The sequence below is a fragment of the Scomber japonicus genome, chromosome 20 (assembly GCF_027409825.1).
Source record: "Scomber japonicus isolate fScoJap1 chromosome 20, fScoJap1.pri, whole genome shotgun sequence".
NCBI classification, from domain to species: domain Eukaryota; kingdom Metazoa; phylum Chordata; class Actinopteri; order Scombriformes; family Scombridae; genus Scomber; species Scomber japonicus.
Genome location: NC_070597.1, coordinates 7,028,472 through 7,041,340, shown reverse-complemented (window position 1 = coordinate 7,041,340; position 12,869 = coordinate 7,028,472). Strand labels below are relative to the sequence as shown.

Genomic DNA, 12,869 nt, shown 5'->3' with positions numbered 1-12,869 from the left:
TCCAAGTTCCCTTAAAGAGACACTGATACCAACTGAGTACTTCATTCAACATCCTGAATGTGAATAGAAGCATTAAATTGCATAAAATACCACCAGTCCTCCAAATCTAAATGATGATAATGATTTTTAACACAAATGCATTTTCAAAGTCTTCAAATTATTAATATTCATATATTGAAGAACGCTTGTGTTGATTGGCTGTGAGCAAGTCTGTACAAATAGTCATATTGTCTAGCTCTGGGTGCAAAAAGGATCAATTGTATAGTTTGACAGGAGATGTTTCAATACTACTTGGTATCGATTTATTTCGGTCAATACCTTGAATCTATCGAGTACCGATACCCAGCCCTAAGTGTTACTCATCAGACACAAAGGATCGTAAAAGAGACTTTTCACACCTGTTTGCCAAGATGTAACAATTTGATGTATTTGCCACCTTGTACACACCAAATTACCAGGCACTGATCACAGAGTCTGACCAACGTTAGCAAGATTCTTTAACCATCCATAAACAAACATAATGAGCTCTTACCTAAACTAAACTCACTACTTTGTACTTTTCTTTTTATATGATTGTCTGTTGATTGAAGAAATCATCTGTTCTTTTTTTCTTTTATTTTCTTTGTATTTTGCTAATTCATGATGTATTTAATAGTTTTATATTTGTTGAGGGGAGGTCCTTTGTATAATGCTGTGTTCATTTCTTATCAGATTATTTTAATTCATTTCAACGTCTTGATTACATCTGGGAATGTGATTTTTCTGAAAGTGCTGATATAGCCGACTGCTGTGTAATATAAAATAAAAAAATATAAATGTAATCTAAAACCAGCTGACAATTAACCACTTTATTTAAATCCAAATCATATGCTAACAACCTATTATGCACTCTGAGCTTTCTTTTTTGATGATTTGTGCAGCTTATGGCGCAAAAACAGTTCTTCATATATACAGGCTGTTCTGTGGTTGCTATAGATACAGGTTGTTCTATGGTTGCTATAGATACAGGCTGTTCTATGGTTCTATTGTTGATCACACTTTCACACTGATGGTGTTAAAAATGTCTGTAGCTCTCACTCATCCTGAACTTGATTTGTAAGTTTCCCCCCTTCCTCTCCTCTCCTCTCCTCTGCTCTCCTCTCCACCAATGCAAGACCAACGATCCAGGGTTACCCCAGAGTTAGCCGACTAACCCGGTGAATTCTACTTTATGAGACCGGCCTTTGTTATGATGTTGTTTATGTTGTTTATGTTGTTTTCTATATAACCTCAGCTCAAAGGCACATCAAGAATTTTCAAGAATTAAGCAATGTTTTATTACCTCTACTGTCTGATTGTCTTCTATTCCTGTATTCAAACATATATGCTGCCTCTGTTAAGTTGCTCTTAAAGTGACATTAATAGTATATAATAGATTATACACACATAGCCTACAATAAAACTATCCATAATTTATTTGAGACCTGGTTCCACGTTTAACTGCTGCAGTATAATTCAAATGTTGAGATTAAATTTAAAAAATATATTGATTTACTCACAAACAAGCTGTTTATCAACTTTATTTTTTGAGTGTAAGCTGTATTCATTACTTCTTTCAGCCACTAGGGGGAAGCAGAACAACCTGTAAATACTGTAAAATGGACAGAATAACATCACACATGAATAAAAAGAGTTTTGTAAAAGAATGAACGTTGTGACTGGAAAGTTTGTTGATGGCTGCCTATTGACCCCCCCCCCCCCTCCCTCCCATATATATGGGAGGGAGGGGGGATCAATAGGCAACCAGGTATTACCTTGGACCCTGAAATGATTAGTTGACTGAAAGGACATTAAGGACACTAATTTAAAACTTTTTTTCATGTAAAAATGTCAAAAATTCTCAGGTACCAGCTTCTCAAATATAAATATTTGCTAGTTTTTACAGTTTTCCATGATCATAAACTCAACTCATCTTTGCAGTTCGGACTGTTAATTGTTGTTTGCAGCCTTACATTATCCCTGTGGGTGGATTAACCCTTAAACAGGCAGGAGTGGAAAATGAGATGTGAAAATTAATTTTGATGTTACTAGTTATCTCATTTGCACCTAAGTAGACATTTCCAGAAATACTTTAAAATAGTTTGGATATTTTGGATTTCATGAGTTGTATCTCCACCAGGTTATATTGCAGCTATTAAGGTATAAAAATGATCATAATGGTAAAAACAACTGATAAAAAGAAGTGACAGATTGTAGCTTTCTCTGGTCATTAATATCACACATACTAGTTCTAACCTGAGTTTTATCATTTCTATCAAAGTGTAGATCTACTGTACCACAAGCTTCAACTCTACCAATCCAGTCCAGTTTTTTTTAACTAATTACAAATACAACAAGGGCACATACATTTAAACAACCACCTTTAACTAATCATGCTCCTAACAGGGTGTTAAAGAGTCTCTATCTCCTGGTGCATTTTTTGTTTTCTGTGTGCACTTTGGTAAAAACGCAACTTTAGAACAAACCTGAGCCCTCTGGAGTTCCTGGGCAGTGGCCTGCTTTGCCAACTTGGAAATCAAGCTTTGAATGTGGCAGACACAAATAAAAATCCACATCTCTGATTGGCTGGTCCTCTCTGCACACACATGTGATTAATCATATGACCGCATCAGAGCTGCTCTGAATGTTACACCCACTCTTCATTGTGAGTGGGAGTGAGTCACTTGATAAAAATGTCTTATTCTTCATTTTAACTACAAAAAGACCATTTCACACATACAGTAAGTTCTCTCTTAAGAGTAAATAACAAACTCAACTTTGATAACAGCAGGGTTTGGTCACTTGGTGGCAGTATCTGCACTGAAGTGTCATTCTCTCAATATTTGCTTTTGCACTGGTTTTCCACTTGTACTTTGGAGCAGCAGAAATGCTCACATGACATGAAAGAGGAAACAGAAGGACAGACAAAAGGCTGTGGTAATGATTTCCTGATCTCCTCAGTTTTGTTTTTGTCAAGATAGTTTAATCATGCTGTGACAGAGACAGAGAACACACATGCTGTCAATGAGTTCATCAGTCAGGTAACAAAAAAAGTATGTAAACAGATAAAGGTAAGTTTCAGTTTCATCCTCATACTTAGAGCATGTGGGGGAATGCAACTCTACACCTCTGTTCCTCGTTTGCAGTGTTGGCTCCACCCTGTGGCTTTATGTTTTCCAGGGAAGGGGAGGGCAGAGATTGTGTGTGTGGACTGTTTGCTTGCATGCCGGCCTGTTTGGTTACATGTGAAGGCTGAAGGGGGCGGATAACATTTAGACTGAAACTATGAGGCTTGACTGACGTTCACATCATCTAGGTGTGGCTTCCAAGGCTCTTCAGTGTGATCCAGGAACCGCTGGCTGCAAAAGTGGCTGAGCCAGTCATTTTCGGAGAGCATAAGAGAGTGGAAGTGAAGCCAGACGGACACAGAAGGACTGGAGACATGGCAGCTACAGCAGCTGAAGAAGCAGCTCCCACCTCCAAGCAGCAGCAGAAACTATGCAGTGTCTGCTCAGGTGTCCTGAGCGGAGACCAGCCGACAGCCTGTGGACACTCTGTTTGTGACTCCTGCCTCGGTGACACAAGCAAAGGATGCCCTGAGAGTCTGAAGAGCCTCGACAAGCCTGAACCTGTCAAACAGAATGGAACAGAAGCTGAAGCACCTGCAATTAACAGCAAAGAGGAGCAAAATCAAGATTCAAAGACAACAGAGGAAATCAAAATACAAGAAGATCTAGAGGAGTCTGAGGATCCAAAAAAGCCTGAAGAGGACAAGAAAGAGGCAGAACCGCAGACAAATGGAGCAGAAGAGGAGGTGAAGGAGGAACCTTTGGGCCCTGACGATGTAGTGTGTGATTCGTGTATTGAGAGCCCCTGCAGAGCCCTCAAATCCTGCCTCACCTGCCTGGTGTCCTACTGCGAGGCACACCTCCGGCCTCACCTGGAGAACCCAAAGTTTCAGAACCACCGGCTGGTGGAGCCGCTCAGGGACATCGAGAGGCGGACATGTGAGAGCCACAAGTGGCCCCTGGAGCTTTTCTGCTGTGCTGACGACTGCTGCATCTGTCAAGACTGTGTGACGGAGGACCACAAAGGCCACAACACCATGCCTGTGGTGGAGGCTCGCAGACAGATAGAGGCAGGTGTTTCCCTTCATTACAACCCCTTAAAACTGCACATTCATACTGTATATCTGTTAATCTTGTACACATTTACCTTTCACATGTCAGTCAGTGGTTCTCAACTTTTATTGGGTTGTGATTCCTTAAAGTTCTGCCCCCTCATCACAGGTTCTAGCTCAGTGAGGACATGAATTATCAACCAAAAAAGTGATATTTTCACCTCTGATGTCTCCTCTTTTTTGGGGTTTTTTAGAGACTTAGAGAAGGGAAACTATTGCTTAGTTTACAAGAGCAAAAGAAAAAGAAGAGTGACAGAAAAAACAGTCTTATGTAACAGATTTTTTCTTTCTCATCTCTTCATAATCAGTCAAATGAAATCTTCAGTTTGAAAACCAGTCATTTAAATAATTTATCAAGCAAAATGTCATCCATTCACTCTCTGCTTCTGTGTTCTAATATCATTACAAATTTAACATCTTAAACAGACAAATTAAGCAATTTGAAGACACCATGTCCCTCACATTGGGACATGGCAAACTGTGACTCAGCATTTTTGATGATTTAAAGAACAAAAATTGAAAAAAGTAGTTATCAAAAGATTAGTGAAACTTGTTTCTACTTGCAGTCCAAGTCTTCCATTCGGTACACTTGAACACGACTCCACAACATTCTCAAATTACAGCAAGTCTTCTGTGTCCTCTTCTTTATCTAACATCGCTAAGCCTCACTGAATGTCTTTTTTGTTTTTCAATCTGTGGTGAGACTAGAGGTGGAGTCCGCCACAGTCTCAGCAGGGCAGGTACATATCAATGAAAAGATTTTTTAGTGGGGGATAAAAAATGAAGCGAAAAGGACAGGGTTTTTTTACATTAAAATAGATGGTGCCATTAATTTGATCTGTGAGCATGCAAATCTTGTTCACAATGGTGCCTCCAAATGTTGAAGAAGAGATATTTATAGAAGTGTCAAACTAAGCGGCTTTGATGGATGTAACTTTTAACACCAGCAGGGAGAGGATGAACTTTGTCCTCCCAAATCCATCACAGTTGTTGTCTGATTTCCTAAATCCAATTACGATTCTAATTCAGCCTCAATATCCGCTGCAAAGGTCATCAAATCATGAGCCCACTCTGACTGATTAACAACATCTTTTAGCTCTGCAGCATTCTGGACACTTAATACTCAGATCTATTTTGCCACGTTGACTACATAGGAAGATCAAGCTTCAGCCAGTGTCATTTGTCTCTTTTTTTGACAGTCAGTGACCCCCAGGTTCATGCATTCCTGCCGAGATTCCTGAGATCTGTAGCTTTTAGCCTACACCTGTTATTTACAGAGTGGGTTGTTGCAAAACCTCAAACATCTTCATTAGAGCTGCAAGGTAAACACTGTTCAGAGGACTGTACAGTCACTTGGATGGTTAAAAATCCTGCAACAATCATTCAGTACATGTTGCATTCACTGTCCTGCAAAATGTTTTTAACTGACATCAGATCGTTCCCTTTATCCCACGTCCATTCTGTTGTCTGTCTTGCTGAGGTTGTTCACGTTGGCCACTCGCATATTTCAGATGAGATTCAGGCTCAAACATGTTTGAATGTATTTGAGACATTTTCAGCAAAGATGAGAAAAAGAAGTGAAGTCATATCACTACTGTTCATGTAGCCTAACTAACCTCATTGGGAACGGGGGCTAAAACGACCTGTTTCAGACAGAGGCTGAATTGAGCTGCATAAATGGCCAATATAAGATAAGTAAAGAGTTAATCATCCAGAAATCCTGGAATTAAGCATGAGACGTCCACTTTTAAAAATGTTTAATTGTGTATGAATAGAAGAAAATAAAAATGATAGTAAAGCTGAGAGATATGCTCACTTCAGTTAAAATGAAAACTAAAGGAGGAAATTAGCTCTCGAAAATTTCCCACTTCCCTTTTTAAAAAAAAGAGCTTTATATTCAAAGGGATTTTCACACGACAGGTAAGGGAAACACAAAGCAATATAGTGAAATAACTTCTCATTTGTTCATTTCAAACTAAACCTGACGCACCAATTGGTTTGTTACATAACCATCTGAGAAGAAGTAAAAACAATACATGGCAGGTGGTTGATGAACCAGCCACCGTCTATCGGCTCTCGCTGTCATCACTCCTTAAACCATGCTCGTAGCTGTCAGTAGTTCTAGGACCCTGATAGGTCTGAACCACTGCAAGGTAACTCCAAACCCTCCTTTTAGAAAACTATAAACAGTTAGTTGAATCCAGACTGTCTGTTGTTGATTTGGTTTCTGGGGCTTCAATCGTAACGAAGCATAAACTTTAGTAATTAATTTTAATTGGAGATGCCACAAAGTCCTCCACTGATAATTGATAGTTGTTGATTTAGTGGTTGTGACGGGTATCTGTCATGGTGCCAGACAATGAGGATCTGTTTCTGGTACTGGTGATGGCAGCTCCCAACTGTCATCACCGAGCTTCTGCTTTGGAATCAACTACAGCATGAAAACAAGTTATTCAGGGCTTGTCACTGATGAAGAAACCCTTATAATTAGGTAATAGGTATTCCCTTTTAGTGGAGATAAGTATCAGATAATATAAAGAATATACTCAAAGTGAAATTTATTATACCTTTTATAGTATTTATAGTCTTTGCATATTTAATCATGCCACCATCTTCTGATCGACATCCCTCTCCCGTCATATTACTATTTATTCTGCAATCATTTTTTATAATCTGAGATGACTGAGTGTTGGAATGAATTTCTATAAATTTATTAAATATTTCAAAAGATCATCTGCAAATGAATGATCTTTATATCAGTGTTAACATTATTCTTCTGTAAAGCACTTTGTAACATAGTTAAGAAAAGTGCTATACAAATAAATTTTATTATTATTATATTAACATGTATAAAAACTCGTAACCTGGGGGATCTTTCTGAACCAAGACATTTGGTATTATATAATAATTCTACGTAGACTTGATGCCCATCGTGCTGTCTCAAGCAGAAGTGCTCCCCTCAGGGTCCAAACTTGACTGAAGTGAAGTTTGCCTTAAAATCACTGTGAGCTTCAGAGCTGCCTGAACATGCCAGAGGAATTCAGACTGGAAACACAAAACAAGTCAATACATCAAAGAAAACACAATCGTCTGAGCAAAGGAAAGGATGTGTGACCCCCATAGAGTTGAGGAAACACAGTTTTCCTGAAGAAACTGCCTACATGTTTACATTTGCTGGATACAAGTGCTTTCTGTTAGGATCTGACATATTTCCAGCATGACCGTGTGTGTTGAATTTGTGAGGAAACATGCTTTTAAAGTGCTCTTCTCTTGTTATAATCACAGAGGGAACTGAAGGACAAGCAGACTGAGATGGTGAAGACAGTGACGGCAGCGGAGAACGCCATCAACAAACTGCAACTCAACACAGTCTCCATTGAGGTAAACACACCATGTGACTAATCTGATCTAATGATCTCACCGAGCGTGTCACAAGAATGTCACAATGTGTGTTTTACCATGTGAGTTGGTGGCTTCTATTTTTAGCTTGAGAATCCACCAGCCTGTGTAAGCCCTGAGGTATCGTGAGCCTCCCAAACCTGTCAAGTTTCCCCAAAGTAGTCAATTCAGTTCATTTCAGATCATCCCAAAATGAACCAACCAGTAATACCATGAAAGACATTAGGAGTGCCGATACTACAGTATACACGCAATTCAAGACAAGAATGTATGATAAGGGTTAGGCTGACAATTTAAACTCTTGAAACAACAATCAGGTGCCCTAATGAATACTGAAACAAGTTTGTCTAGCTATAATCCTTCCTCCTGTTCCTACTGAGCATAAGAATATCTCCAAATGGGATTCCAGTGTATAAGTGAGGACGGCCAAAATTCTCGTTTTGGGCAAAAATGCATTTAAAAGTTGATGTGAAGCTTATATGAGGCTTCAGCAGTCTGAGCCAGACATATGAAGTGGAAATCTGACAGACTTTTGTCAGACTTTTGTTAGTAAAAAAAAAATCTCTTTTCGTCTCGAGAGTTTTTCCCTTTTTAACTGCGGTTGAAGAAATTCCTTAATAGTCTTTATGAACAGGAGGAATGATTACAGCAAGAAAAACATGTCAGTATTCAATTGGCCACCTGACTTTAATTTTGAAGGCAAGGAAAACCGCAAGAAAAGTAATTAAGTTTTTGGAAACCTGTATGTCTGAGTAGAGGGCAGGATATCAAATTCCTTAAGAGCATGGTCTTGATTTAGCTTTCCGTTGTGTAAATATCTGAGAGAGATGGTTGCTTTTACTCCGTGCCTTAACAATGTTTCCCAATTAAATCCTGTTGTGGAATATTTAAATTCCAACAGAATAGTGAGAAGGTAAAGACTGATTCTCCTATATAACAGATGTGTAAAACAACACTAGCAGGATGGAAAATGTTTCTTTCATGTTGTTGAGAGACATGGTGAAGCAAGAAAGCACTTCCTATTTGAGCTTGCACTAACAGGTTATGCTTCAGCTTTAATATGCATCACTTCCTCTTGCATAATGCAAAGAATGTAAAAAATGCTCAGTCCAATCGGCAAGATCTGACATCAAAATCTCAATTCCACAGCATTCTGTGACCGAGGTACGAGCAGTGATTGAAAGCCAATTCGAGGAGCTGCAGGCGGTGGTGGAGAGGGCCAAGCGGGAGGTGGCGGAGATACTGGCGGGTGAGGAGAAGCAGGCTCTGAAACAAGCTGAGGGTATCCGGGTTCATCTGGAGCAGAGATGCACAGAGCTGAAGAAGACACAAGCGCAGGTGGAGAAGCTCTCCAAAAACAAAAATGATGTGGACTTCCTGCAGGTAACACCACCAGGATTAAGTCTTAGATGTTGGGGTTGAAGTTGAAGGAGAGCTAAATGAGAAAGTCATGCCTGAAGGCTTCATATATCCTCATGTTCTTATCCATTAAAGGGTTCTGTGTTTGTTTTCCAGGAGTATTCACAGTGGAAGAAAGAAGCCACTGATACCTCCCTGCCTGGGGTCTACATCGGACTTATGGACCGTCTGAATTCCTTCAGTCATGTGATCGTCAAGTCTACGGAGGAGCTGTGTGCCATGCTTGTGTCTTCATACATAGACAAAGTTAAAGAGACGTGTAAAAATGGTGAGTTTATAATAAATGGAACATCAGCACAAAAAAAAAAGGCTCCAGATGGAAACAACATTCCAGCAGTAAATCCTAAATGCACAAGTAGCTGGCTGTTGAGGCGTGTTCACACATGTGGAGAATTTTTCACCTGTGTGTCATGGCTGTGGAGCTCAGGTACGCGGTGATAAACCTTAACCTGAGTCATAAAAGATGTCTAAATATGGAAACTAAGCTAAGTGTGTGTTTCATGTGTCACAATTTAATGCAAACTAGGCCATTTAAAGAAGCTGCTCAACTTGTTTCCACCTGATGCATTTTTTTATGCTTGTGAAACAAATTTTATGCAAATGAATCCAAACTTTAATTTGTTATCAGAGAGTAAAAAGAAAATATTTCTTTCATTTCAGATAAAATGGGGATAAAGACAACAGTCCAGGCGATTGTTGCAGCAAAACAGAACATAACGTTACCAAATCCAGAGACTCGTACAGACTTCCTCAAGTGTAAGTGCTTTTTAATATGTTTGAATAACATCTAGTTATCCAATATGGCCGATATTTGAATATGGGCCTTTAGACTTAAATACTGCAATGATGGCTACAGTCAGGATGTGGCCTTGAGTCTCAGCCCTCCCAACCCACATCATAAAATTTGTGAAATGTGAAAGCCTTTTGAGAGCAGTAATTATCCTTCATAGCATTCAGCTCCTCCATTAGGCCTTCCAGATAGGTTCTAGTTTACATGAATTAAGTTATGAAGAGTGATATGGTTCAGTTTTATGGCTGAATGAAATTTTGTTCCAGTCTGGGTTTGATTAGACATGCAGTTCCTTCACCCTTTTCTAACATTTTTTTTAATTCCTAGCTTGTAAATAAAATATAATGACCAGTTTGAAGAAAAATAAAAGCTTTATATTTCTCTAAGAATAGGTGCTGGTATATATAATGCATTAGGTAACATTAGGTGATTTATTAAGAGTTCACTTATCACATCCTGCAAAGTCATTATGACTTGATTATTTGTTAATGGTGAGCCACAGGAATTCATCATGAGTCATGTATTAGTTAAAGTCCCCTCCAGACATGTTTTAATGTGTATATAAAATATTCTACTTTGAATAATAATTTGTGTCTGATATGGTTCTAAATTAAATTATCTTTAAATCCTTTAAATAACTTCTACTCCCTCATTAAAAACGCCCAACATTTATGAATATGCAATTAGATTGTATTTGAAAAGTTTAACTACTTGACAGAAGATGTTTCCTACTTTTAATGTAAAGTCCATTCTCAGTGTCTCAGTGCACTGGAGACTTCACGTTTCCACAGTGTACTTATGTAAGTTGACTATTTGACTACGATTTGCTTCCATACTATTTGGATATCACAAATCATGCTCGAAGGCCTGCCCCCTTAAAATCTGATTTTTCAATGAGCTCAGAGAAACTTTCTACTTTGGTGTCAAACTCTGTCTCATACATCATTCTGAACATTAAAGCTAAAACATCCAACTGTAGAAGCAAGAAGAAAAACATATTTTTGAGTTGAGAAGGGACTTTAAACATGCTATTATAAAGTGTTACCCTTTTCATTTATTTTGTGCAAATCAAAAATGCACATTTAACTTTGCCCAAACTGTCAGTTTTCACTTACAGAAGCCACAAGTTTCTTTCAATATACTGACTGTGAATTCAACAGACTGATTGGCTTCTTCATATTTACACATTTCCACCTGTATTTGCTCGATTAACACCTGTTTTTCTTTCTCTTTGTTCCCTATCAAACGTCTGGTTACCTGAAACAAGATATTGTGCTCTGTTTGCTTTCTGAATAGATTTTGATAGCTTGAATCTTGATAGCTTTGCATGCATTAGAGGACTTGTGTGGTTGGTTATTGTTCCCAAATGAATGTTCACTCAGGGACAATCTGCACATTTCCTCCTTGGCAATCGCCCAGTATTCCCAGTTTGGAATCTACTGGTTTAGGAATTGTAAACTGTGCCTCTTGTTTCTATAAAAATAAACATCTTTTTAAATTCCCAGAGAAAATATTCAGGGTGTGGCCTCATTAGTAGACACAATCCTGACTGTAGTCTTATGTAAGAGCACGAGTAAACATTCTTACAATCCTCTACCAGATGCCGCCCAGGTGACTTTCGATGGTGACACAGCTCACAAGTTCCTGCGCCTGACAGAGGAAAACAGGAAGGTGACTAATACCACACCCTGGCAACATCCTTATCCTGATGTACCTGAGCGCTTTGAGAACTGGCGTCAAGTGCTGGCAACAGAGAGCTTCTATCTGGGGCGGCACTACTTTGAGGTGGATATCGGCGGCGAGGGCACACACATCGGCGTCACCTACAAGAGCATCGACCGAAAGGGAAGTGAAAGCAACAGCTGCATCACAGGTAACAACTTCTCCTGGTGTATTCAGTGGAACGGACGCACCTTCTCCGCTTGGCACAGTGATGTAGAAACTCCTCTCAGTGTGGAGAAGTTCACCCGTATCGGGGTGTATGTGAACTACCAGCAAGGCCTCCTGGCTTTTTACGGAGTGAATGATACCATGACCCTCATCCACGAGTACAAGGCAGAGTTCCTGGAGCCTCTTTACCCAGCTTTCTGGTTGTCTAAGAAAGAGAATATTGTTGCCTTGGTTGCACCTGGAGAGCCATTACCGCTCAAAAGCCCCTCTCCTCCCACCTCACCTGCAAATGGAATTGTTTCAAAAACAGCAGCATAGTAATGAAGTTTCCCTGCATCGTTCACAATTGTTCAAGTTTGTCTTAAAGCTGCAGTCAGGTTATATGAACAGTGAAAGAGGTTTTCTGTACTGTAATCAATCCTCCTGTTCATATTGCATATTAAAAGATCTGCTTCAAATGTGCTTTCAGTGTAAGTGATGGAGGCCAAAATCCACAGTGTATGAGGCTTCAGCAGTCTGAGTTAATCATATCAAGTGGATATCTGACACATTTACAGTCTTTTTAGCATCAAATTCCCTCTTTGTGTTTCCCTGTTGGTGGAAGTATAGTAACAAAAAGATGACGGCTTAAGCTTCATATTAGCTTCAGATAAACTTTTGAATACATCTTTGCACAGGAGGAGGACTGTGGATTTAGTCCCCCATCACTTATATTGTAAGTGCATTATGAAGGGATCTTCTAATGGTCAGTATGAACAGGAGGAATGATTACAGCAAGAAAAACATGTGTCAGCATCCAATTGGACACCTGACTGTTGCTTTAAGATAGACTTGAATATTTGTGAACTCATCCTTTAAGTGAGAATTATGAGAGTCTTGTATAGTTGTATAAAATGTTTAACTTCAAGCAAAGGACATCTTATGAAAATTTAATATAAATATGGAAAGTCTTGCCATAGTAAAACGTGTTTACAGCAGCCTATCTTTAAAATGTTTGGCCTCAAATCATATACTCCTGCGTATGTTTGGGATCACTGTTACTGTTCATCACACTGTGAATCCAGAAGTTTCTGTTCTTTCCTGTATGCAAAAAAATAAAAATACAAAAAACAAACAAACAAAACGGTTTGCTTTTGTTATTTTGGCATCAAAGAGTTCAAGAATAAAGAATGT

General features: G+C 39.0%; 1 protein-coding gene across 3 annotated transcripts; it reads left to right on the top strand.

The window, feature by feature from the left end:
* Positions 1 to 2,908: 2,908 nt before the first annotated feature.
* trim16 (tripartite motif containing 16) lies at positions 2,909 to 12,268 on the top strand. 3 transcript variants are annotated; one of them, XM_053341265.1, is made up of 7 exons: positions 2,909 to 3,071; positions 3,335 to 4,156; positions 7,484 to 7,579; positions 8,747 to 8,980; positions 9,113 to 9,284; positions 9,677 to 9,772; positions 11,407 to 12,268. In XM_053341265.1, the coding sequence occupies exons 2-7, from the start codon at positions 3,461 to 3,463 to the stop codon at positions 12,012 to 12,014; spliced, it is 1,902 nt and encodes a 633-aa protein (XP_053197240.1). In that variant the 5' UTR covers positions 2,909 to 3,071; positions 3,335 to 3,460; the 3' UTR covers positions 12,015 to 12,268. The 3 variants fall into 3 exon arrangements, with proteins under 3 accessions (XP_053197240.1, XP_053197242.1, XP_053197241.1); XM_053341266.1 differs by having other exon boundaries at positions 3,040 to 3,089; XM_053341267.1 differs by lacking the exon at positions 3,335 to 4,156.
* The last annotated feature ends 601 nt before the right edge of the window (positions 12,269 to 12,869 follow it).

Bases quoted from the DNA above. Each gene is read 5' to 3' on its own strand.
- trim16 (XM_053341265.1), top strand. From the start codon at position 3,461: ATGGCAGCTACAGCAGCTGAAGAAGCAGCTCCCACCTCCAAGCAGCAG. The intron at 8,981-9,112 runs GTAACACCACCA...TTTGTTTTCCAG, and splicing joins ATGATGTGGACTTCCTGCAG to GAGTATTCACAGTGGAAGAA. The intron at 9,285-9,676 runs GTGAGTTTATAA...CTTTCATTTCAG, and splicing joins TAAAGAGACGTGTAAAAATG to ATAAAATGGGGATAAAGACA.